The sequence below is a fragment of the Panulirus ornatus genome, chromosome 51 (genome assembly GCF_036320965.1).
Source record: "Panulirus ornatus isolate Po-2019 chromosome 51, ASM3632096v1, whole genome shotgun sequence".
Taxonomy (NCBI): domain Eukaryota; kingdom Metazoa; phylum Arthropoda; class Malacostraca; order Decapoda; family Palinuridae; genus Panulirus; species Panulirus ornatus.
Genome location: NC_092274.1, coordinates 6,414,085 through 6,441,468, shown reverse-complemented (window position 1 = coordinate 6,441,468; position 27,384 = coordinate 6,414,085). Strand labels below are relative to the sequence as shown.

Sequence of the window (27,384 nt, the reverse complement as noted above, 5' to 3'; positions counted from 1 at the left end):
ATCTTCCAGGCTGTGTCCCTTCTCTTCCAGTCCTGCTGCCATCTTCCAGGCTGTGTTCCTTCTCTTCCAGACCTGCTGCCATTTTCCAGACTGTGTCCCTTCTCTTCCAGACCTGCTGCTATCTTCAAGGCTGTTCCTTCTCTTCCAGACCTGCTGCCATTTTCCAGGCTGTGTCCCTTCTCTTCCAGACCTGCTGCCATTTTCCAGGCTGTGTTCCTTCTCTTCCAGACCTGCTGCCATTTTCCAGGCTGTGTTCCTTCTCTTCCAGACCTGCTGCCATTTTCCAGGCTGTGTCCCTTCTCTTCCAGACCCGCTTCCATTTTCCAGGCTGTGTCCCTTCTCTTCCAGACCCGCTACCATTTTCCAGGCTGTGTTCCTTCTCATCCAGACCCGCTTCCATTTTCCAGGCTGTGTTCCTTCTCTTCCAGACCTCCTGCCATTTTCCAGTCTGTGTTCCTTCTCTTCCAGACCTCCTGCCATTTTCCAGTCTGTGTTCCTTCTCTTCCAGACCCGCTTCCATTTTCCAGGCTGTGTTCCTTCTCTTCCAGACCTGCTGCCATTTTCCAAACTTTTAACTCTCATCCAGACTGCTGCCGTTATCCATATTGATGCAGTTCTTCCAGAACACTGCCAGTTTCCAAGACCACCACAATGTTACTGGACCGCGCCTCAACCACTGCCACTACCTATACCTGGCTGCTACTTGCTTCCACAGCCTTTCTATTTCCACTCCTTATATTCTACTGCGCTTTAAGGAGGCGGCATCATGTTCAGCTGAGCTAAGGCCAGACCACCTCGCTTGGGCCTTGGGGGAGGGTCTCTCTCTCTCTCTCTCTCTCTCTCTCTCTCTCTCTCTCTCTCTCTCTATCTATCTATCTATCTATCTATCTATCTATCTATCTACCTATCTATCTATTATATCTACCGATCTATCAATTTATCCATCAATCTATCTATTCTATCTATCTACCTATCTATCTATTCTATCTACCTACCTATCTATTTTATCTATCTATCTATCTATCTATCTATCTACTTATCTATGTATGTATGTATCTATCTATATACCTATCTACCTATCTATCTATTTTATCTATCTATCTATCTATCTACTTACCTATGTATGTATGTATCTATCTATATACCTATCTATCTATCTATCTACCTATCTATCTACCCTTATCACGTAACTCATACCTCCCAATCTTGCAGGTCAGGCCTACCGGACGGCGTACGCGTGTGAGGGCACGACGCTGAGCATCGACTGCGCCCCGGGGAACGTCATTAACGTCATACGGGCCAACTACGGCCGCTTCTCCATCACCATCTGCAACGCGCACGGCAACACCGAGTGGTCCGTCAACTGCCAGAGCCCCAGGACCCACCGCGTCCTGGCTGAGAGGTGAGGAAGGGGGCCCTCCTGCCCGACCCTTTGTGCCACACACACTGGCCGGACGAAGCAACAGCCGATGCTAGTGTGTGTGTGTGTGTGTGTGTGTGTGTGTGTGAGAGAGAGAGAGAGAGAGAGAGAGAGAGAGAGAGAGAGAGAGAGAGAGAGAGAGAGAGAGAGAGAGAGAGAGAGAGAGAGAGAGAATCTGTGTTTGTTTCTTTCCCTCTGTGCACGATATATATATATATATATATATATATATATATATATATATATATATATATATATATATATATATATATATATATATATATATACCTTTCTCTAAATACACCAAGTAGGGCCAAGCGAAGACCGTTATTGTCCGGATGTGGAGCTGAGGTCAGGTTAGACTCGTCCGATTCTCTCTGACCTTCGTACGTTACCCATGATCGTGATATAAGACCACGTACAGAAGAAGCCCTGCACAATATACAGACACCACAGGGCCCCCTTTCAAATGGCTCCTGCGGCCCAAGGCGGCGCTACTTACACTAGCAGGAAATGTGGCTTCATTTGGGGTGAGGAGATCTTTGACGAGACTGTATTATCAGTGGTGCAGTCTCGCCAAATGCGAGTTCTCTCTCCCGATGTAGCCACAAGCGTGTTGGGGGAGTCCGGTAACACACACACACACACACACACACACACACACACACACACACACACACACACACACACACACACATCCACACTGTGTGTGTGTGTGTGTGTGTGTGTGTGTGTGTGAGGAAGAGTGATGAATGGGGAAAAAGGACCGTCATTCATCAGTAAACGTGTGAGGGAACGAAGCTTAGGCAAGGTGAATGGGCGGGTGTTAAGGTGGGGTGGATGTGGGGTTCTGGGGGTAGGAGTTCCGGCAGGGAGGGGGGAAGTGGGGGGGGGGGGGAGGCACAGCAGCCATGGGGGGTGGGGGGGTGGACCCTCCCACATGGCTCCTCCGGGCCCCATCATCGTATTTAAGAACCGCTGGGCAGGCGCAAGCCTTCCTGTATATTATGCCACCGCTTCTTAAAGCACTCAGGGTAAGATGTAGACGGCGCCCGTCTTATTTGTAGACGGCGCCCCGTCTCATTCTGGCTCCAGACCGAATTATCAAGTGAAAATTCCTCCGCTGGACTTTACCCATCTCCCTCTGGAACATTTCCAGGAAATATTCATGTCGTTGGGCCAGGATCTGGAGCGACGCCCAGGGGCATGTTGGGGCCGCCCTACGTGTTTGAATGACCGAGGCCAGAGGGACGTCTGTATGTGGGTGTGTATGTGTGTTTGTGTCTCTACGGCGGCTCCTTCCTGTAAGCGAATCTGGTTCCGCGACGCTCCCACCCCTAGGGAAGTGGAGGCCCCCCTCAGACCCACGTTTCCGCCCCGCCCCGCCCCGCCCCGCCCCACGCCCCGCAGCAGCAGCAGCTGGTCCTTACTTGTTGCCGGAAACTGATGTGGCCGTAACCCGGTACGTGACTGTGGCCCGCCACCCCCAGGGGTCTGGCCGTAATGCCTCCCTCCCCACACCCGGGGGATCTGACCCCAGTGCCGACCGACCCCGGGGTGAGGCCCAGGTGCCTAATCACCTCTGGGACCTGACCCTAGTCCCTGATACAGCCTTCGAGGGCTCTTTTTTTATTCATCCCCACAGCCCAGGTTGGGCCTAAGCTGCTGGGTTGGGTCGTTGGTCGACCAAGCTGTTGGAAGCCGCAGCCCCGCAGGCCCACGCAGCCCCCAGCCCCACAACCCCTACAACAACAGCCTGGCTGATCCCCCGCTTCAGTTCCAGGGAGTACAACCTCACTCATCCCAGCAGTTCCTAGTGACTGAGTACTTTCACCACGTCCAGATGGTCCGTGGAAAGATACATGCACGATTTCTGACCCTGGTGGCTTCCAATACCCCTACCCCCCCACCTGTGGCCCAACCAAGGTCCGTCTACCACCCCCCCCCCCCGGGGGGGGGGGGGGGGGGGCTGGATCTTCGGATCTACCAACCCTGGGATCCGAACCCTGGTGCTTGCCCACACGTCAGGGCCGGCAGCACTGTGCACGGTAGCTGGCACGGAGCACACGGAGCACTGGTGACGCTCCGTCCAGAATATCGGTCAGTTTCCCTTGTTGATAAACACGGGAGGATGAGAGGATGGTGCATCCAGGATCAAGGGCCAGCTCAGGCAGCTTCTCGCCGCCTTGGAATATTATCCTGCAGGGCCGGGAGGAGGAGGAGGAGGAGAGCCGAACGCTACATGGGCGGTAGGAGGAGAGGAACCGGGAGACTAAATGAAATACGAGACACAGAGAGACAGAGAGAGGGTTAGGAACCGGGAGACTAAATGAAATACGAGACACAGAGAGACAGAGAGGGTTACAGGACTCAGTTTGTTTGCGATTACACCGTGAATGATGAAGTCAGCTTTAGCAAGGCTGACGAACCAGGGGGGGTCACACTCATTCCATGAACCCACACTGTCCCTGCTACTTAGTGTGGCGCAACCCTTAGGCTGAAAGAGCTCCTGGAAAGAAAGGAGTGGTGGGTGGGTCATGGTGCAACATCAGGATGCTTAACTGTTTTAGAACACCTCAGAGGACACGGTTCCAGAGAGACACCTGTCTGTTCCAGGCTCAACAAGAATTGTACTAAACACGTCAGAAAAAGTTCTTCCGAAGACCACCAAACCGTACCTTGTTCCAGGCCATCACAAAGACCACCAAACCGTCCCTTCTTTCAGGCTATCACGAAGACTACCAACAATGCCTTGTTCCAAGCACACCAAGCAGAGTAGCCTATTCCTGCAGCACCACACGAGGCTCTTCCAGCAGCACAGCAAGCAGGAGGCTGTTTCCAGCAGCACCACACAAAAGCCTGTTCCAGCAGCAAAGCAAGCAGGAGGCTGTTTCCAGCAGCACCACACAAAAGCCTGTTCCAGGCACAGCAAGCAGGAGGCTGTTTCCAGCAGCACCACACAAAAGCCTGTTCCAGGCACAGCAAGCAGGAGGCTGTTTCCAGCAGCACCACACAAAAGCCTGTTCCAGGCACAACAAGCTGGAGGCTGTTTCCAGCAGCACCACACAAAAGCCTGTTCCAGGCACAGCAAGCAGGGGGCTCTTTCCAGCAGCACCACACAAAAGCCTGTTCCAGGCACAACAAGCTGGAGGCTGTTTCCAGCGGCACAACTCAAAAGCCTGTTCCAGGCACAGCAAGCAGGGGGCTCTTTCCAGCAGCACCACACAAAAGCCTGTTCCAGGCACAGCAAGCAGGGGGCTCTTTCCAGCAGCACCACACAAAAGCCTGTTCCAGGCACAACAAGGTGGAGGCTGTTTCCAGCGGCACAACTCAAAAGCCTGTTCCAGGCACAGCAAGCTGGAGGCTGTTTCCAGCAGCACCACACAAAAGCCTGTTCCAGGCACAACAAGCTGGAGGCTGTTTCCAGCAGCACCACACAAAAGCCTGTTCCAGGCACAGCAAGCAGGAGGCTGTTTCCAGCAGCACCACACAAAAGCCTGTTCCAGGCACAACAAGCTGGAGGCTGTTTCCAGCAGCACCACACAAAAGCCTGTTCCAGGCACAGCAAGCAGGAGGCTGTTTCCAGCGGCACCACACAAAAGCCTGTTCCAGGCACAGCAAGCAGGAGGCTGTTTCCAGCAGCACCACACAAAAGCCTGTTCCAGGCACAGCAAGCAGGAGGCTGTTTCCAGCAGCACCACACAAAAGCCTGTTCCAGCAGCACAGCAAGCAGGAGGCTGTTTCCAGCAGCACCACACAAAAGCCTGTTCCAGGCACAGCAAGCAGGAGGCTGTTTCCAGCAGCACCACACAAAAGCTTGTTCCAGGCACAGCAAGCAGGAGGCTGTTTCCAGCAGCACCACACAAAAGCCTGTTCCAGCAGCACAGCAAGCAGGAGGCTGTTTCCAGCAGCACCACACAATAGCCTGTTCCAAGCACAACAAGCAAAGCAGGAGGCTGTTTCCAGCGGCACCACACAAAAGCCTGTTCCAGCAGCACAGCAAGCAGGAGGCTGTTTCCAGCAGCACCACACAAAAGCCTGTTCCAGCAGCACAGCAAGCAGGAGGCTGTTTCCAGCAGCACCACACAAAAGCCTTTTCCAGGCAAAGCAAGCAGGAGGCTGTTTCCAGGCACAGGCCGCAACCATCCCCGCCTGGTCTTGAGTGCCTCTTACTCCATCATCCATTATTCAAATTCCTGGAGCACAGGGGCGCGCCAATGCTTATTTGCACAATTATAGTCCATCAGGTTAACACTGAGCCTTCACCGACGATAACCATCGTGCAGGCGAGAGAGCCACGATCACTTCCCTCTCAAATTGGTAATATTATGCCCGTCGCCTGGAGGGGCATGTGTCGACCAAAGGGAAGCTTGGCGGTGGGGGCCACCAGGTCCCCGGTCGGTGAGCCGGGGTAGTGGTCAGGTGCTGGTTGGGTAGCGGAGGGTAGTGTTCAGGGCCAGTGATGGGTAATGGCAAGGTGTCGGTGGGACAGTGGTAGGTAGTGGTTAGGTGTTGGTGGGACGGTGGAGGGTAGTGGCCAGGTGTTGGTGGGACAGTGAAGGGTAGTGGTTAGGTGTTGGTGGGACAGTGGAGGGAAGTGGTTAGATGTTGGTGGGACAGTGGAGGGAAGTGGTTAGATGTTGGTGGGACAGTTGAGGGTAGTGGCAAGGTGTTGGTGGGTCAGTGGAGGGTAGTGGTTAGGTGTTAGTGGGACAGTGAAGCGTAGTGGTTAGGTATTGGTGGGACACTGGTAGGTAGTGACTAGGTGTTGGTGGGACAGTGGAGGGTATTGGCCTGGTGTTGGTGGAACAGTGGAGGGTAGTGGCCTGGTCCTGGTGGGGCATGGAAGGTAGTGGATATGTGCGGGTGGAGAAAAGGAGGGTAGTGGCCAGGTACCAGTGGTACCAGTGTGGCAGTAATGGCCAGGCACTGGTGTAGCGGAGGAGGGTATTGGCTAGGTAGTGGCGGATCAGTGGAGGCCACGCACCATGACATCACAATTCAAGTACACTGAAGGTGTTAGTGGCGTGCATATGTAAATTGATATGTAGATGCCAGTGATGGACAGACGAGAGAGCACATGTACTCAACGACAGACAGTGTTAAACTCCCTCCCCACCCCATACAGTAGAAACTGGCAGTCAAACACACACACACACACACACACACACACACACACACACACGGGCGCCCCCACCCGTTAAGTAGATAAAGTAGATATCCCTCTTAGCGCCCTCCGTTGCCCCTACCGTCCCTATTAGTCCCACAGTGTTCACCCCTGTGGCCCACGGCTGCTCCCGGGCCACACCCAGATCCCTCTAGAAAAATTCTGAGGCACCTAGTGTTTGCTACGATTCCACGGGGTGGGGGGTCTCTCTCATGACCAGACCCAGGTCTACTTGGTGGGGGAGGGGGAGAGGAGGGAGCCAGGTCTCGTCCAGGTCCGTGCAGGGTTCAACCAGTTGCTCTTACGCCCCCCGTCAAAGTCCACAAGATCCTATTACAAGCATCCCAGATGTTCAAAGTTTCCTCTTTGCCCGCCCACCACCTCCAGGTCCAGCTGGCCAAACACACTGACGCTCCATATATATATATATATATATATATATATATATATATATATATATATATATATATATATATATATATAGGGAGGGAGCGGAGAGGGGGCCCGGGTGGGGATGTTCCCTCGGGGGCCCGGTCCTCTGTTCTCGGCGCTACCTCGCTGGTGCGGGAGGTGGCGAATAGTATGAAAGAAAAGAAAGAATATATATATATATATATATATATATATATATATATATATATATATCATAATACCCTCCAACAGCGAGGATTCGAACCCAGGACCTTTTGCGTGGTATTCGGGAACGCTAACCTGGGTTCGAATCCTGGCTGTTGGAGGGTATCATGTGTTCTATGAAAGTGTGTGTGTGTGTGTGTGTGTGTGTGTGTGTGTGTGTGTGTGTGTGTGTGTGTGTGTGTGTGTGTGTGTGGCGTTGAATGGGGGTATTCATTTACCCGCGCCGTCTTAGCTAACGTAAAAAAAAAAACTTGTTAGAGATTATTAAATATGTTTTAAGTTATCCAATTATGACAATTTCGTTTCAGATGTGAGGCATCTCATGACGCGCGTGAAAGAGAACATATGAGCGAATGATTCTGTTCTGACAGTGAGGAGGGAATGTCTGGTGATGCATGACTGTGTGGTATACAATAATGATGAACATACACACAGCACAAAAAATTATCTAAACACTTTCAAAGTTATGTAATATGACATAAGGATGAAATAATCTGAAAGCATATCAACTTCTTAAAGTTAACGGGTGATTCATTCTGAGACCTATCGTTCACTGGTGTAAAGATATTTTTTTTGCTGTGTACATATATTATTCCATGTGTTTTTCTCCTAGTCTCAAAATATACTATGCTTAATATTCTTTATTTATTATTTAATAAGAATCCTTAGTTTTCAAATATTCCTCAGTTTTCAATGTCAGTTTTTGATTTCAATGATGTATGTAGGCTGGCATAGCAGAATGTGAATCAGATCTGCCAAATTCATTTCTTTAAGATTAAGTGAGGATGGGAGTCATCAAACCTAAAAAAAAAAAAAGGTGTTGTCAAAGTTAGGATAACAGGAAGAAAGTGTTACCTTAAAAGGAGACGGTTGTCCAGTAGGGTTAGACATGTCATAACGTTTGTGGGGAAGTGTTTACTGAACCAGAAGGCATCGCAGGTGTAGCGGCAGAGACACCTGTACCACAGCTGTCAACAGTAAGCTCTTCGGAGACCCCTGCCCAGGAACCCACAAATACATCGAAGTCCACTACTCCTGTCGTTTAGGTAACGTCAAATTTGCCCCCCTCCGCCACCATCTCTGGCTGGCTGGCTGGTTCTCTTGGCCTAAGCCATACTTTGTAGACTTTTGAGAGGCAGTGTTTGAACCCGACCCCCGGTTCAGTGCCGTAGCCTTGGTGGGTTGGGCTGATCAACAACGTAGCTAACCGGTTTCCTGGTGAGGAAGTAGATGAACTAACCAATGTAGCTGGCCCTCACGCCCTCTTCCACGGCTTGTGACTAACATAGACCAACCACCCATCCCTTCCCTCCCTCCCTCCCGCTGTTATCAACTAGACCCTTGAGGGCCTAGTGGGAGGGAAGGCTGTGCTATCTTTCTCTCATCTTTCACACAATATATTCTCCTCCTTCATGCCTTCCTTCCTTGATTAGCCTTGGCTCTTCTAAGAGACAGGTCAAAATCGACGTTCGCCAGCTACGCTTCAGCAGGGCCCGGAGTGCTACAGTAAGCACAATAACCCAGCGCCTGGACGTTCCCAGGGCAATTATCTTAATTTTTGACGTAGGTGACGGGTCTGAACTCCCGCACCCCCACCCTATGACAGACGTAGAGGAGTCCCATGAGACGCCAATCTGTGGCCGGCGATGAATTCTGCGGATGAGTTCTGCAACCGACCTTAATCTGGAGTCTTACGGTGAAGCCCCCCGATGGCTGCCACACAGAGGACGACGCCCCTACCTAACCTGCGCCGCTCGGGAGGGCCTAAGGAAGATGCGCAGGAGGGGAAAGCAGAAGACAGATGAGGGAGGGAATGTTTGGGAACAGCGGCAGATGTTAATGTTGCGCGAGAGTCGTACATCACCCGCGTCTGGTGGGACGTGGGGAACGCAAGTGGCCGACTGTCTTGGAAAGCAGAAGGGGAAGAAGGTGGTTTGATGGAGGAGGAAGAGGAATGGAGGAGGGCGATGGGAAGCAGGAGAGAGAGAGAGAGAGAGAGAGAGAGAGAGAGAGAGAGAGAGAGAGAGAGAGAGAGAGAGAGAGAGAGAGAGAGAGAGGAGGCTTGCCTGTCTGGCTGGCTGGAGGGAGCGAGAACTGATCCCAGGAGTTAATTGTCTCGCCAAAGGTGTGCGGAGCCGACACCATTACCACTCCTCACACCACCTCGCCTCCACCCCTCCCTCTCTCTCTCTCTCTCTCTCTCTCTCTCTCTCTCTCTCTCTCTCTCTCTCTCTCTCTCTCTCTCTATCTCTCTCTCTCCCTCCCCCCCTCTCTCTCTCATCGTCTGCGGTCTTCCCATACCATTTCGCCACCTCGCTCTGGCCATCTGCACCCCTTCAAATGACCGCCTTCTTCCCGCCTTCCCCCCCACCGTAAATAGGGGTTAATGACTATAATGGATTATCATATATTAATTAGATATTCTTCGAGTTCCTTAGCCTCTAATAAGCCCTCCTCCTCCTCCTCCCCTCTTCCCCCTCCCCCCCATTTATGTCTTGTAAGTTGTAGGCAAGTCTCGTACATCTGGCATCCCCCCAGGCCCCGTCTCGCTCGCCCCTCCCCCACACCGTTCCTCTCCGTCTCTCGCCCCTCCCTCACCCTCCTCCTCCTCCGGACGCCAGCTGTGATGATGACCCATTATCGGGCCTTCACAATTTAAGACGAACGTTTCGTCCACTTCTACCGCCCCTCCCCTGGGCCAATTTACGAGACTCTATCATTACAGATTTATATACACCGTCCGTGGTAAAGGTTAATTCCGGCCTTTCACGTTCCTGTGGTGGGCGAGGGAGGGAGGAGAGGAGGCTGGGATGAGAGGGGTACTCGCATCTTAAACCATCCCCTCCTCCTCCTCCTCCTTCTCCTTCCTCCACCCCGGCACCAACTTGCCTTATCTCCGTTATCAGTCCCACGCCGCCCGGACGGATCTTACGGTGCTCTTGTTATCGCTCGATCCCCGAGGACACCGAAGAAAAGTATTCTTGTACGGCGAGACGCGCGCGCGAGCGAGCGAGCGAGCATTCGTGTGTGTGTGTGTGTGTGTGTGTGTGTGTGTGTAGATCCGTCCTCGTCCTCGCTCTCACCCAAGCCCCGGAGACGTCAACATCTCGACTACTACTACCACAGGCGTGGGCAACCCTGGCGAGGTCTTCGACGGGGCGCTCCCCTGCCGCTACAGGGGTCGACTTTAGAGTCTAAAATCTTATCATGCTTGGGGGGGGGGAGCCCCTGCCGCTAGAGTTCGATAGGGTCTATCACGCTTAGTGGCCCCCCCCCCCCCTGCCACGACAGAGTTCGACAGAGTCTATCATACTTAGGGGGGGCCCCGGCCGCTATAGAGTTCGATAGAGAGTCTATCATGCTTAGGGGGGCCCCTGCTACGACAGAGTCCGATTGAGAGTCTATCACGCTTAGTGGGCCCCCCCCTTACTGCCACGACAGAGTTCAACTAAGAGTCTAATATCTTACGAGGGGGGCCCGGGCCCGACCGCTACAGCCTTCAACCAAGAGTGTCTAATACCTAACCATGCTTAGTATGTAAGTGATTTTGCTGTTTACTAACCTAAGCTAATTGGCTGTCGAGAGTATGTATGTCTTAAGGTGTCATTTACAACCCCACCTCCCTCCCCAAAATAACAAGCTGCTCAGGGAAGCCTTCTTGTACCATCGAATCGAACTCCACCCGGTTTGGTGACGGCTGCCCTGGTACACACAAGTACCTTGAAGCACATTACCAGTGCATGACAGGTAAAACTAGTGCCAAGTACTCACACCTCCTCCCCCTTCTCTTCTGTGTTGTGTGTTGGGGTGGGTCACCATCCGTCCAGCTTGTGCCTGCATGTCGCCTCCTTCCTATAAGCTATTACGAGAACTTTAAGTCATCCCGTTTCCTATATATATATTTTTTTATAGCGGGAGGGTGTGTGTTTATTTTTTTTTCCTGTTGTGTCTCCCCTTCTACCGGTCCCCTTCCTCATTTACCTCATCTCCCTCCGTACCTACTCGTCCCCCTGCCACCAAACCCTCATTACCCCTCTCGCTCTCTCTCTCTCTCTCTCCCTCCCTCTTTCTCTCTCACCCCTCAAACGCCCCGGTGTAAGGCTCTCTCTTTCTCTTCTCTCCCCCTCCCCCGTTAATTATGTTAAATCATTTAGCGGCGGAGAAGCAAGCTATAATGTCATTAGTGCCACATCACAACGGCCCTGACAGGTCGTAAACTTTGTGAGCCGCAGCGCCATTTGCATGTTAATATGGCACCCCTCAGCATTCACTCCTGTCACCCCCCCCCCCTCCCCAACCCCTCACCTAACCCCACCCAACCTCTCCCCTCCTTGTCCCTCTAGTGGCGTTCTTTGGTACTATCCGCTGGCCACGTATTGCTCTGTTTTACCCCCAAGTGTGAGGTGGCCTTAGGGCTCAAGATCTTACGGGCCTTAATTGTGTATCATTTCCAAATCAAAGTAACTAACTGTAACTGAGTTATTAAGTCTTATACAACACTTCCAAGTAGCTGTAACTTGAGTTATAAAGTCTTATGTACTTACAAGTAACCGTAACTGACTTATGAATACTTATACACTTATAAACTTAAAATTGGATCATAAAGTGCTATGGCACTAGTGTATTATGTCTGTCAATTGTCAATCTCATGATCATATAATGGCCCTATTAGTGTTTACATTATGTCTACAAGTCTCGTTTTCTTTTCTCTTTTTTCTCATAATACGTTTTCTCTTCCCTGTGGTCGTGTGTGTGTGTGTGTGTAGCCGAGTCGACGACCACCACAACGAGCAGACCCCGACCGCCTTGGTTCGTGGCTACACGTCCGCCTATACGGATCCTCCCGACCCTCAACACCAACTACACCACGACGACCACCACGACCACCACCCCACCGCCACCACCCACCACCACCACGGCCTCAACCACGACCACCACCACGACCTCCTCCACCACCTCCACCACCACCACCACCCCGACGCTCTCGCCCGTAACGGCACCGCGCGCGGAGGAGGTAGAAATTCCAGAGGGAGACGTGGCAACGACTCTGCCTGGAAGTGAGGGCACGACCCCAGCCCTGGCTTCCTCCGCCTCACCGGCTACCTCCACCTCCTCCGCCCCCACCAGCCCCAGCACCACCCCAGCCCCCGTCAGTAGCAAACCCACGCCCGTGGCTCCCCCGCGATTCGACGGGGACTACGAGTCCCCCTGGTGCCCGCCGTCGTTCGGGCGCGGCCTCTACTGGAACTGGACCCGCGGCGGGGATGTAGCTGTTCAGCCGTGCCCTGGCGGCGCCTCCGGCTGGGCACGCAGACCGTGCCACAAGGCTGACTGGGCCGGGCCCGCGGATCTGAGCGAGTGCCGTAGCGTGTGGCTGGCGACGCTGGAGACCCGAGCCAACTCCCACGACTCCCTGCTGGGTGTGGCCGCCGACCTGGCCACGGTGACGGCCAGTAAAGCGCTGTACGGCGGTGACCTGACCACCACCGCTCGCCTGCTCTCGACTCTGGCCACCCGCATGACGGAGCACGTCCACGCCTTCCCGGACCCTCGCCAGCGTCAGGCCCTTGTCACGGAGATGCTGCAGGCAGCACTAACAACGGGCTCTGCCCTACTGGCGGCGGGCATGGCAGGCCCCTGGGGTGACCTGGCCGTTCGCGAGAGACGCCACGCCGTCACCCAGCTCATGGTGGCACTGGAAGAGGCGTCGTTCCTCCTGGCAGACGCGCTTCCCTCGGGCACCCAAGCGGCGCACTACAGGTCGCACGTCCTGGTGTCGGCAAGGAACGCCAGGGCCGACGGATCCTCGGTGAGGTTCCCGTCCGCCCAGGACCAAGCCCTGGAGTGGGTCTTCGACGACTCCGTCGTCCTGCCTCCGGAGGCCATCCTGGAGAACAGCGACGGCGGCTCCACGAGGGTCGTCTTCCTGACGTACCATCACCTGGAAGACCTCCTGCGTCCTGGAACGGAGCCGCTCGGACACCGCGCCCCCAACGTCACTCGCCTGGTCAACTCGCGGGTGGTGTCTGCGTCTCTCGGCCGGGGTCGTCACATCCAGCTGCCGGAGCCCGTCACCCTCACCTTCTCCCTCCTGCGGCAGGAGAACGTAACCCGCCCCGTCTGCGCCTTCTGGGACTACACAACTTCCGCCTGGAGTGACGAGGGTTGCCGGGTCCTGCGGTACAACCGCTCCCACGTCACCTGCCAGTGCGACCACCTAACCAACTTCGCTGTCCTGATGGAGAGGGCAGCTGGGGGCAGCGCGGGCGAGGATCCCCAGGCGCCCCTGCGCATCCTGGCGTATGTCGGGTGTGTGGTGAGCCTCGTGTGCGTCGCCGGGTCTCTCCTGGTGTTCTCGGTGTTCCGTGGTCTCGCCTCGCCCCGCACGGCCGTCCACCGCCACGTCTGCGTGTGTCTGACGGCGGCCGAGCTGGTCTTCCTCGTCGGCGTGTGGCGCACCGATATCCCCATCCTCTGTGGGGTCGTGGCTGGCATCCTGCACTACACTGTCCTCTCAGCATTCGCTTGGATGTTCATGGAAGGTGAGTAAAATGAGTAAGTGAGCTTTCATGTCCTAATATACATTCACCCATGGGTTTTTTAGGAGGAGGGAAGCCCCTTCTGTTCTGGAGTCAATTTAAGAGTGTCTTAACGTGTGACGTGATGCCGCAGGTGTGCACGTGTACCTGAGCGTGGCGCGGGCCGTCGAGTGCGACTCCCTGCGTCTGCGCTGGTGGCACTACACCCTGGCGTACGGCCTCCCGCTCCTGGTGGTGGCCGCTGCGGCCGTCATCGACCCCTTCAGCTACGGCACCGACCAGTACTGCTGGCTCCGCACCGACAACTACTTCGTCTTCTCGCTGGTGGGTCCGGCGCTGCTCCTGCTGGCGGCGCATGTGGCCCTCCTGGCGGCGGCGCTCATCTACACCTGCAGACTCTCTCCTGACGACGCCCTGAAAACCAAGGAAATGGCTCGCCTCGACTCCACCAGGTAGGTCAAGCCGGGTCCTCTCCACATGCACTTCACACACCCACGATCTCCACTACTCCCCTCCCCATTTGTATGTCACGTGAATCCAACCACCACCCCTCACACTTCATGCACACATTCTCCTCACGTGAATGTTCCTCCTCAGTTCACAGCTACTGTGCCCTCAGAGGTGTGTTGTTTACACTCGGCTGACCACTGTGTTTGTGTGTGTGTTTGTGTATTTCTATAAAGTCTCTCTTGTGGCTTCATAAACCAATTTGTCCTGTGTGTCCAAAGGAACCGATTAAAAGTGTCCCCCCTTCCCGTACAAGACTAGATGGCCCACGTCTGACTCTCCTCTCTCTAACTTCACCATCTCTCCCTCACTGACAGCGGCGGGTACACCAACGCTCTGCAACACCGTCTCTACTCCCGCCTGTAAGCCTCTACAGTCGTCTCCAACATTGCATGGTTTATATCTAGTGGTTTTTCTCCTCCCCCACTCTCCGTAGATACCCATTAGCTCCCCCTCCACCAAGTGTCACTCGTTGAGTCCTGGTGGAGAATCTCTCCTTGTGGCATGAGTGAGTCCATGTCGCCTCTGAAGACATTCCAATCCTCTATTTCTTCTTTTTTTTTTCTCTCTTACTAGATATTGATGTGGATCCTACGCTTGTATGCCCGTTCCCTTCAAGCACTTCTCATGTATGGGATTCAACCCTGTCTCTCTCTACCGCATAGCTCCCGCCGATCCCCATAGCCTCGTCCCTGCTGCTTGGTGCTTCACTTAAATCTATCATCGCTGTGGCTATGAAACTGCTCTTGTGCACGATCCAATCCTCTTAATGCATCTGCCTTTGTGATCTTGATGCTCTCTTCTTCCAAACCTATTGAATATCTATATCTATATATATATATATATATATATATATATATATATATATATATATATATATATATATATATATATATATATATATATATATATATCCTTGCCATTACACTGACGATCTGTGTGGGGGGGAAATCATAACACACATGGCCTTCAGTGAGTCTGCTCCGTTACCATCAATTTTGAGACGACACTGGCTGGTTCGGGACACTCCATCGTCGGCAGCCCCTCCTGGTGTGGGTCAGCTGACCACAACATAGATCCTTCTTCCCAGAGAAGGGGGAAAACACCTCGAAGTACTTGGAGGTCTCGACTAGAATCATCACACCTTTTGCAGGAGCTGGTTCACGAGTTAGGAGTGGCTAGCTACCTTGCCACCATGCTCTTCAGCTGGACTTCTAGGTCGGGTCAAAGAGCCATCGGGGTAGCGTGGCACCGTTGTATAATTATGAACAAAACGGAGATGAATCAACTGAAGGGAGGGAACACAAAGAAACAGCTGAGGTCAAAACCCTTGCGAGACGCCAGTGGAATCATCCCTCCAAAAAACAGTCCCGGAAGTGAAAAATGAATAAGAGCTACGTAACCCAGGACTAGATTTTAGGTCGGGAAAGTCTTGCCCCCTATGGACTGCCTGGCCATCATGATGGGATGGGGGAAGCTGTATTTAATACGGAAGACAAGAGAAAACGGGTGTCGCGTAGCGGTCGGACTTTGCAGAAGCATTTGGCATCGGTGACCATCGCCGCTTACGCTGGTCGCCCAAGACAGAACAGAGACCTTGAACTTCTCGCTGTGTGGACCACGGATCCCAAATCCGCTCCCTGGAGACCCTGTGGGCCACGGGTCCCAAATCCGCTCACCGGACCCCCTGTGGACCACGGATCCCAAATCCGCTCCCTGGAGACCCTGTGGCCCGAGAATCCCAAATCCGCTCCCTGGAGACCCTGTGGACCACGGATCCCAAATCCGCACACCGGAGCCCCTGTGGACCACGGATCCCAAATCCGCTCCCTGGAGACCCTGTGGACCACGGATCCCAAATCCGCTCCCTGGAGACCCTGTGGACCACGGATCCCAAATCCGCTCACCGGACCCCCTGTGGACCACGGATCCCAAATCCGCTCCCTGGAGACTCTGTGGACCACGGATCCCAAATCCGCTCCCTGGAGACTCTGTGGACCACGGATCCCAAATCCGCTCCCTGGAGACCCTGTGGACCACGGATCCCAAATCCGCTCACTGGAGACCCTGTGGACCACGGATCCCAAATCCGCTCACTTGAGACCCTGTGGACCACGGATCCCAAATCCGCTCACTTGAGACCCTGTGGACCACGGATCCCAAATCCGCTCACGGGAGACCCTGTGGACCACGGGTCCCAAATCCCCTCCCTAGAGACCCTGTGGACCACGGATCCCAAAGCCGCTCCCTGGAGACCCTGTGGACCACGGATCCCAAATCCGCTCCCAGGAGACTCTGTGGATGACGGATCCCAAATCCGCTCCCTGGAGACCCTGTGGACCACGGATCCCAAATCCGCTCCCTGGAGACTGTGGACCACGGGTCCCAAATCCGCTTCCTGGAGACTGTGGACCACGGATCCCAAATCCGTTCCCTGGAGACCCTGTGGACCACAGATCCAAAATCAGCTCCCTGGAGACCCTGTGGACCACGGCTCCCAAATCCGCTCCCTGGAGACCCTGTGGACCATGGATCCCAAATCCGCTCACTGGAGACCCTGTGGACCACGGATCCCAAATCCGCTCACTGGAGACCCTGTGGACCACGGATCCCAAATCCGCTTCCTGGAGACTGTGGACCACGGGCCCAAATCCCCTCCCTAGAGATCCTGTGGACCACGGATCCCAAATCCGCTCCCTGGAGACTGTGGACCACGGGTCCCAAATCCCCTCCCTAGAGACCCTGTGGACCACTGATCCCAAATCCGCTCCCTGGAGACTGTGGACCACGGGTCCCAAATCCGCTCCCAGGAGACTTTGTGGATGACGGATCCCAAATCCGCTCCCTGGAGACCCTGTGGACCACGGATCCCAAATCCGCTTCCTGGAGACTGTGGACCACGGGTCCCAAATCCGCTCCCTGGAGACTCTGTGAATCACGGATCCCAAATCCGTTCCCTGGAGACCTTGTGGACCATTGATCCCAAAACCGCTCACTTGAAACCCTGTGGACCATGGATCCCAAATCCGCTCACTGGAGACCCTGTGGACCACGGATCCCAAATCCGCTCCCAGGAGACTCTGTGGATGACGGATCCCAAATCCGCTCACTGGAGACCCTGTGGACCACGGATCCCAAATCCGCTTCCTGGAGACTGTGGACCACGGGCCCAAATCCCCTCCCTAGAGATCCTGTGGACCACGGATCCCAAATCCGCTCCCTGGAGACTGTGGACCACGGGTCCCAAATCCGCTCCCAGGAGACTCTGTGGATGACGGATCCCAAATCCGCTCCCTGGAGACCCTGTGGACCACGGATCCCAAATCCGCTCCCTGGAGACTGTGGACCACGGGTCCCAAATCCGCTCCCTGGAGACTCTGTGAATCACGGATCCCAAATCCGTTCCCTGGAGACCTTGTGGACCATTGATCCCAAAACCGCTCACTTGAAACCCTGTGGACCATGGATCCCAAATCCGCTCCCTGGAGACCCTGTGGACCACGGATCCCAAATCCGCTCCCTGGAGACATGTGGACCACGGGTCCCAAATCCGCTCCCAGGAGACTCTGTGGATGACGGATCCCAAATCCGCTCCCTGGAGACCCTGTGGACCACGGATCCCAAATCCGCTCCCTGGAGACCTGTGGACCACGGGTCCCAAATCCGCTCCCTGGAGACTCTGTGAATCACGGATCCCAAATCCGTTCCCTGGAGACCTTGTGGACCATTGATCCCAAAACCGCTCACTTGAAACCCTGTGGACCATGGATCCCAAATCCGCTCCCTGGAGACCCTGTGGACCACGGATCCCAAATCCGCTCCCTGGAGACCCTGTGGACCACGGATCCCAAATCCGCTCCCTGGAGACCCTGTGGACCACGGATCCCAAATCCGCTCCCTGGAGACCCTGTGGACCACGGATCCCAAATCCGCTCCCAGGAGACTCTGTGGATGACGGATCCCAAATCCGCTCACGGGAGACCCTGTGGACCACGGATCCCAAATCCGCTCCCTGGAGACCCTGTGGACCACGTATCCCAAATCCGCTCACGGGTGACCCTGTGGACCACGGATCCCAAATCCGCTCCTAGGAGACTCTGTGGATGACGGATCCCAAATCCGCTCACGGGAGACCCTGTGGACCACGTATCCCAAATCCGCTCCCTGGAGACCCTGTGGACCACGGATCCCAAATCCGCTCACGGGAGACCCTGTGGACCACGGATCCTAAATCCGCTCACGGGAGACCCTGTGGACAACGGATCCCAAATCCGCTCACGGGAGACCCTGTGTTGGATATCAATTACTCCATATCTGAAGGGCAGTTGCGTGCGGATGCGTATGCAAGATGGCTTACGCAAAGTCTCCAGGCTCACATATCCGGCCTGAGCTTTGACTTATGTCTACAAACACCGCTTCAAAGTCTTATGTAACTGGAGTTCGTGTTCACAAGTTCCACAAAGACCTGTGTAAGTAATGGAAACATAACCTTTAAATAGTTGCTCTGCACCGATATATATATATATATATATATATATATATATATATATATATATATATATATATATATATATATATATATATATATATATATATATGTGTAGTTTGTACGTCATGTGGGTCTGGGACCATCACCGTGTGTACACCTCCCCATCAGACGTGCACAGGTGTGCGCGGGGTCTGGCACAGTGTTCGTTCGTGCGTCCGTTCCACCACGCCGGAGCCACAACGTCCCCTAACGACTATATTACGAACTGCGACGTTCCCCAGGACACCTGAGCCCTTCGGAGGAGGTCGGGGGGAGGAGGAACTTAGCTGTGGCACGGAGACAGGTGTGGAAGACGTCCCCCCTCTCTCCCACACACACACACAACCCACGGCCAGGCAGTGTGTGTGTGTGTGCTGGGGTAGGACCACCGTTCCTTACCGAGGTATGGCGTGTCCAACATAAGCTACCAAAGCCTAGGACTGACCGATGCATATTCAGGGGCAGCAGCGTTTCGTGCCTGGACACACCGTGCACTGACTTGCTATCATTTTATTACAGTTTCTGCCCCCGGGGTCGCAGCACGCATTTACATGCCTGCCTCCCCGTCACACGCGGCAGATTGTAACTACCCACATACACAACCCGTTGGCGGCGGAGTTATGAACAACGCCTCAAATATAACCAGTTGTGGAGATATACCCGTCTGGTTATACACGCTTTAAAAACCGTACGTGTTACTTAAGGCAATAATTATCGTAGACCTCCCTCATTTTAGGTGTTGTACTTGCCTTAAGACACACGATTTTGGCACTGCCATTCACCGCCTGGCTATCGCCTCGTGAAGTGAAGAATCCAAAGGAAAAAGGACCCAGTGTGTGGCCTTATACTTCCGTGTCACATTTTGCCACTGACAAAAGGAAGGGGGAGGGGAAGCATAGATCCGAGTCGCGATGCCCGGTAATTTGCATAAGATCAAGACTGGGATGAGGTTCATAGAAACTTGACTTGATGGCGGTGTGTGTCGTCCGCGCGCGCACACGCACACACACACGCCCCGTCTCTCCACATACCCAGCTGAACTTACCAGCAACGCCATCGCGCTACCCACTGTGAACAAGTGGTCCTGGTGGTTCGTGACCACTGTATACTTGTTTCAGTGGAGTTGTTGATGTTTTATTTGAGTGGTTGGTTGATTGATTGGTTGGTTGGTTGGATTGAGTGATGGTGATTTCATTCGTTGTTTGTGGCGACGTTTCTTTAAGTCACGTTACCCAGCGAGGTCTTGGGTTGACCGCCCGCCCGCCCCGCCTGGATAGGGTCCAGGCCAGTCTGGACTGCTGCAGGCTGGAACACATACTCAACCTCCCTCCCTCCTGCTCCTCTTCTTGCTGCTCTCCTCCTACTCTCGCATGCATAACGTTCCCTTTGCCTAATGGCTTTTGGCTAACTCGTGCTGTTGATAATTATGTCACATTTCGTCCACTCTTGGCCCGGCCACGACCCGGTTCATGTATTCACTGTGCGTTGAACCGAGCATTGAACCCCGTGCACTGACGGACGGACGGACGGAGCTCCGACGTTCAACGCAGGTTTTTCGCAGTGGAACGAGCGACGCTGAGGAGTTCCAGGGATGCGGAGACGAGAGTCCACAATCTGTCGGGTTATTACGTCCGACGCAGACCAAGGGGTTATGGACCATAAAGACTCGGGTTGTTTCTTTTTCTTTTTCTTTTTTTTAAGCCACCGACCGAGACCTGGGTGCCGTCGCAACCCGTGTCATTTCTGCCGGGCGCGTCGTAAATCCGGGGGGGGGGAGTCCCAGGGCCGTCCGAGCTGTGTGCCTCACCGTGTAATTAACCTCGCAAGGGCCGATTTGCATACTAACAGGATAAAAATACCCCATAATTACAGTCGTTAAAACAAGAAAGCTTCAAACCACCTACCCCCTAACCCCCCACCCCCATAACCGGCTGCCCTGCGGGGGTTTAACTTGTTGCCAAACGGGCAACCACTCTCCCGTTTTTGATTTCATTTACCGTGGAATCCGGGCCACACAGCAGACTGGTAACGCTTAAGGAATCATAAATGATAAATGCTCCTCTTTATCACGTAATGGATATTATCCCTCCTCTCCCCTCACCCCCTCCGTAAGATGTGACAACGACAAAAATCTTAATCCGTTTTCTTTTCTTCTTTATCATTAGAAAACGGAGAGTAGGAGGTAGGAGAGGGCAACTTTCGCGTGGACGTCCGTGGCTTGAAGTTTTCAGAGCCAATGAAAACGGGGCGTCCGTGGCTTGAAGTTTCCAGAGCCAATGAAAACGGGGCGTCCGTGGCTTGAAGTTTCCAGAGCCAGTGAAAACGGGACGTCCGTGGCTTGAAGTTTCCAGAGCCAATGAAAACGGGACGTCCGTGGCTTGAAGTTTCCAGAGCCAATGAAAACGGAACGTCCATGGCTTGAAGTTTCCAGAGCCAATGAAAACGGGACGTCCGTGGCTTGAAGTTTTCAGAGCCAATGAAAACGGGACGTCCGTGCCTTGAAGTTTCCAGAGCCAATGAAAACGGGACGTCCGTGGCTTGAAGTTTTCAGAGCCAATGAAAACGGGACGTCCGTGCCTTGAAGTTTTCAAAGCCAATGAAAACGGAACGTCCGTGGCTTGAAGTTTTCAGAGCCAATGAAAACGGGACGTCCGCGGCTTGAAGTTTTCAGCCAATGAGAACGCCCGGTAGAGGTGGCCAATCGCTGGGGCTCTGTTGCCCGAGTGTTGGCGGTCCTGTCCTCCCTTTGTTCCCAGCCACCGTAACGACCACACAGTCTCCCACAACACTCGCCCTTCTTAGAAAGAAAAAAGGTGGTTGTTGATGCCAAGAACTACGAGCCATTTTGGATATAGCTAAATGTGATAATTCAGTTCCTCTTCTGCTGGTCCCACAACGAAGGACTCTTAATATATATATATATATATATATATATATATATATATATATATATATATATATATATATATATATATATATATATATATATATATATATGTGTGTGTGTGTGTGTGTGTGTGTGTGTGTGTGTGTGTGTGTATTCCTTTCTTAACCACAGGGAAATGAAACGCGATAAGTTGCCAAGTGCACTTTCGTGCAAAGATCACATCATTATCATCATCACACCCGGCAACTTGCCATGTTCCATTTCCCTTTGGTTACGGAAGGAATTTACTTCATCACGCGCTCATTTGTGACCTCTTCCAATATATATATATATATATATATATATATATATATATATATATATATATATATATATATATATATACATATATATGACTCAGAACGGCAATTGGGCCAACAGGGCGACGAAAACTTTTCCAAAAGACTCCGGGAAGGGCACTCGCCTTGCTCACCCTTGCGCCAAGAAGTGAATGAACTACATTTGACTTTCTAATCACGTTGCCAGCGTATGTGTGTGTGTGTGTGTGTGTGTGTGTGTGTGTGTGTCAGGCAGCCATTTTGACCTCGGAGTGAAGGATTGCCCCTCCCCTTAACAGTTAGAGGTCACAGGCGAGCAGGGAAGTGATGTATCTGACATTGACATGAGATTCTAAAATGGGGGGCTTTGCACGCCTTTCTCTATAACGTCGTATTATCAAAATATGGGACACTGGCTGATTCCTAGCATTAATAAGCGAGGTGATAAAGTAGTTTAGAACTCTTATGTAATGAGGTAATAAAGTAGTTTAGAACTTCTTATAGTGAGGTTATAAAGCAGTTTAGAACTCTTACATAATGACGTAAATAAGTAGTTTAGAACTCTTACATAATGACGTAAATAAGTAGTTTAGAGCAATTATGAAATGAGGTAATAAAGTAGTTTAGAACTTCTTATAGTGAGGTTATAAAGCAGTTTAGAACTCGTACATAATGAGGTAAAGTTTAGAACTCTTACATAATGAGGTAATAGAGCAGTGCAGAACTTATGATGAGTTCAGAAAACTGCTTTTCTAGTTCAGACAGAAAACGGAGCCACAATTAGGGGCATCTCCTGGCATTGTGAGGTCTCATGGTAGGGTGGAGCTGGTTGGGTCCCTTATACCATCTGGGTATTGTCGTAATGACCTGTTTGTACTGGACGGGTAGTTTGTGGCATTCGTGGGGGCCCGTCTCGTGTGTGTGTGTGTGTGTGTGTGTGTGTGTGTGTGTGTGTGTGTGTGTGTGTGTGTGTGTGTGTGTGTGTGTGTGTGATTACCTATTTCTACAGCACGGGGGAGGGACTACATGGGTGGATTTTCTAAGTGGGGCTATGGAGGAACCAAGTGGACTTTTAGGGTTGGTGTAAGTGTGTTTTTTTGTGGTGGGGGGGGTTTAAGGGGATGAAAAGGAGTATACGAAGGAATTTTTTTTTTCTCTGGGGGGATGGGGCCGAGGTCAATGATGAATGGGGTCGTCAAAGGCATTATACTCTGGGGCGCCCCCAACCCCCCCGCCCAACCTCATAATACATCGACGCCCCCAACTCCCCAACCTCATAATACATCGATGCTCCTAACCCCCCAACCTGATACACACATCTGCCTGGCGGTGGGGACCAGAACCCTTGCCTTCCACCTTGAAACGGGCCAACAAGCAACTGTGGAGGGGGTATACGGGGAGGACGGGGGACAGTGGTTTTTAAGGTGACCCCCCCCCCCCTACATTCAAGACACGTAGGACACACGTCCTAATACGACCCCTTAAATCACCACGACGCTAAATCCGTGCAAACTACTCTATTGCTGAAGGCCACGCAAACCCGTTCGCTACGTGTGGCGTTTAGCACGCATTTACCCCACACGTACGAACAGGAGTACGTTAATATCTGTGAACATTCTCTAGACGATGGTATAAGCATAGCCTCGTAACGCTACGACTATCGTAATTAGCCTCCGAACCCAGAGCGGGGTCGAGAACTCCTACGTAACGACCCGCAAGTTTGTCCCAAAGTGTTCTGGGGTTTCGTATGAACGCCAGCCAGGCCACTGCGACTCGCTCAAGTTCGTGGCTTCTGGCAGGTCAAATTGCCGTGGAAGGCGGCCGTCCTGCTTTCGTGTTAGATCTCCCACACTCAGCTGAGCCTTAGTGTTCCAGGCTCAGGGTTGAAAGAGGTGGCCCGAGAGAATATCTATTTCATGTGCTCTTGATTTTACAGTGAATATCCTTGTTTTGATACGTACCGTGTCTCATTACGCTGGATGTCTTTTGCCGCTGGATGAGCCGTAGTGATGAACACGTTCAATGTACTTTGTACGGGTTCTGTACACATTCGTACAGGTTTAAGACCCCTCTGGAGAGGAGGACAGAGTAGCAGCTAGACAAGGTAAAACGTGTGATGCATACACGAAAATAACAACAAAAAAAAATTTGGCAGGTGATGTTTATCCCAATTAATGAGTCTATCTGTAGCTGCAAGAACCCATCATCACCTCACGACGTTAGACACAACACTTTGATTCTCATGACCAAAATGTTCAGTCAATGGTCCCACAGAATCTTATATACATCTGTTGTTCTGTACTGGCAGTCTCACATAATCTTATATACATCTGTTCTGTACTGGCAGTCTCACATAATCTTATATACACATCTGTTGTTCTGTACTGGCAGTCTCACAGAATCTTATATACATCTGTTCTGTACTGGCAGTCTCACAGAATCTTATATACACATCTGTTGTTCTGTATTGGCTGTCTCACATAATCTTATATACATCTGTTCTGTACTGGCAGTCTCACATAATCTTATATACATCTGTTGTTCTGTACTGGCAGTCTCACAGAATCTTATATACACATCTGTTGTTCTGTATTGGCTGTCTCACAGAATCTTATATACATCTGTTCTGTACTGGCAGTCTCACATAATCTTATATACATCTGTTGTTCTGTATTGGCAGTCTCACAGAATCTTATATACATCTATTGGAAGTCCCACAGAGTCTTATATACATCTGTTGTTCTGTATTGCCATCTCTATAGGGGACTTTGTCCATGGTATATACACCATGTGTGTTTGTTATCCTCAGTTCAGAACATGGCCACCACCTGCAGTAGTCGAGATCGCTTGTAATCTTGTAGTAAAGATGTTCGTGTTGTGTGTGCGTGTGTGTGACGAATGTCTTTATGTTCCACAGAGCCTGGCTTCGAGGTGCCATCACTCTCCTTCTGCTGATGGTCCTGACGTGGACGCTTGGCCTCCTCTTCCTCCACCGGCCGTCCCTTCCGATCGCGACCGCCTTCTGCGTCCTCAACGCCCTCCATGGCATCTTCATCTTCATCTACTACTGCGTCAGGAACCAGAAGGTAAGGTTAAGGAGGAGGATAGACCCCGGGCTGGTGTTTACCCCTTTTTTTGGTCGGTATGTGTGTGTGCGTCTGTGTTGCTTTCTCAAGTCCTTGCACGCCATTGTCATTTTTCCCCTCGTAATAATTGTTATTTCCCCCCTCCCCTTCCCCCCCCCCCCACCCACCCACCCACCTCCTATTCATGTCGTGACTAAAGCATGTTAGACTGAGTTAAAATATATACATATATTTATATATATATCTATCTATTTCATGAACTACTGACGAGTGATTATGTTCTTTTTCATGATTTTTTTTTTTTGCTGTATGGCTGCCTAATGCTTATTTCATGTGTTGCTTCGGCTTTTGAGTTAACTTTTCCCCCCCCGTCCCTCAAAGATCATTGAAAGAATTTGTTGACTTATAATTGTGGTAACCGTTGAGCATCAGTAGAGCGTAGCGTGGAATCCCACCTTTCCCTCCCCCTTCTCCCTGAGTGCCGTAGTAATGTTGTGTCTGTCTGTCTGTCCGCGCGTAGGTGCGGGAGTGGTGCCGGTCTGCGGCGGAGCGCGAGGCCTGGCTCCCGCAGGCGGTGCGAGGGGTCTTTGCCGCAGAGAAGCAGACGTACAGCCCTAATAACACGAACCCTCACCCTGCCATCTCTCACGCCCTCAATCACGTCCTGGCCTCGCCCGCCCTCAACCAAGTGGGTAGCGCCTCTTGCCGAGACCCGGCTGCTGCCACCGCCACCACCACCACCGCCCTCACCACCTCCTCCTCCTCCTCCTCCTCCCCGACCTCCTCCTCCGCCTCCTCCAGGAGCCCTCCTCCAACGCCCGTGGAGGGACATGGTGGTGCTGGTGGCGGCGGCTTCCCCCCTCCCCCCCTTCCTCCCCCCCAGTCGAACCCCCAGAGCTCCCCTCCCTCACACAAGCATCACCACCACCACCCCAGAGAAACCCGGGGGGCGGCGCCACGCCCCTCAGCTCCCCCTCTGGCAACCACAACGGCCGCAGCCCCACAGTCAGGTACACACACCGAGACCCTGCCATGTACCAAGAGCGTGACCTGCTGTTCCTTCTCGTGCTGGTCCTATATATATATATATATATATATATATATATATATATATATATATATATATATATATATATATTGGAAAGGATCACAATTTTGCGCGTGATCAAGATATTCCTATGAGTCCACGTGGAAAAGAAAACACGATCAGTTCCCAAGTGCACTTTCGTGTCATAATCACATCATCAGGGGAGACACGAGAGAGAAGTATAACAGTCAGTTGATATACAACGAAGAGACGTAGCTAAGGACGCCATTTGGTAAACATGAGATTCAAGTGTTTACCAAATGGCGTCCTAGCTTCGTCTCCGTTGTATATCAACTGACTTATATTTCTCTCTTGTGACTCCCCTGATGATGTGATTATGACACGAAAGTGCACTTGGGAACTTATCGTGTTTCAGTTTCCCCGTGGACTCATAGGAATATATATATATATATATATATATATATATATATATATATATATATATATATATATATATATATATATATATACTGGCCCTGGTGCTGCCTACAGGTGTTGCTTGGTCCCGCCCGCCGTGTCCGATGGTGATTGGTGTGGTGTGGTGATGGTGTGGGAAGCTTACATCCTGCCTGGGGGTTAAATGTGGCATACATTAGCACAATAGTGGCTTAAAGCTCTGTTCTCGCATAACTTAGCCTTTTAAGTTTTGCTTTTTATTAGTCTTCTGCATCACTGCTTGCTTCTATGTATATGTATATGTATATATATATAATGGAGATCACCAATAGAACACTTGATCAAGTAAATCCCTTCAAAGCCATGGGGGAAATGGAACACGATTAGTTCCCAAGTGCACTTTCGTGTCATGGTCACATCATCCTTGTACTATCAGCTGCCTGCTATATTTCTTTCTTGTGTCTCCCCTGATGATGTGATGATGACAAGAAAGTGCACTTGGGATCTTATTGTGTCTCATTTCCCCTTGGATTAGAAGGAAATATATATACATATATACATATACTTTTTGAAATACTGTACATTAGCTTTATGAACGTGCACAGTACCTAAGTTCGACTAAGTCCACATACCGTAAAACCTCCAGTTAACATAAGAATGATGTGGGTCATGAACGACGCAATGATGAGGTTAAAACTTACACACTTGCTAGAGTTCCAGGCGCCGCTTTACCGTGAGAGAAATAAGAATGCAATCGGGCTGGGCAGCCCGACTGCATTCTTATTCTTGTCACGTGGATAAGGAGACTAATGAT

General features: G+C 52.0%; 1 protein-coding gene and 1 long non-coding RNA gene across 5 annotated transcripts in view; one reads left to right on the top strand and one right to left on the bottom strand.

The window, feature by feature from the left end:
* The window catches only part of LOC139764909 (uncharacterized), a 170,622-nt gene that overhangs the window by 121,022 nt on the left and 22,216 nt on the right, over window positions 1–27,384 (bottom strand). The gene's annotated exons all lie outside the window — the stretch shown is intronic.
* Window positions 1–27,384, top strand: part of LOC139764908 (latrophilin Cirl-like) — a 256,100-nt gene that overhangs the window by 224,989 nt on the left and 3,727 nt on the right. The window contains exons 3-8 of one of the 4 annotated variants that reach the window (XM_071691979.1): window positions 1,213–1,402; window positions 10,864–10,970; window positions 11,990–13,765; window positions 13,896–14,214; window positions 24,919–25,087; window positions 25,608–25,775. In XM_071691979.1, coding sequence (XP_071548080.1) covers window positions 1,213–1,402; window positions 10,864–10,970; window positions 11,990–13,765; window positions 13,896–14,214; window positions 24,919–25,087; window positions 25,608–25,775 — 2,729 coding nt within the window. Of the gene's footprint in view, window positions 1–1,212; window positions 1,403–8,162; window positions 8,270–10,863; window positions 10,971–11,989; window positions 13,766–13,895; window positions 14,215–24,918; window positions 25,088–25,607; window positions 26,098–27,384 lie in introns of all 4 variants that reach the window. The other 3 variants (XM_071691977.1, XM_071691981.1, XM_071691980.1) reach the window with 3 other exon arrangements.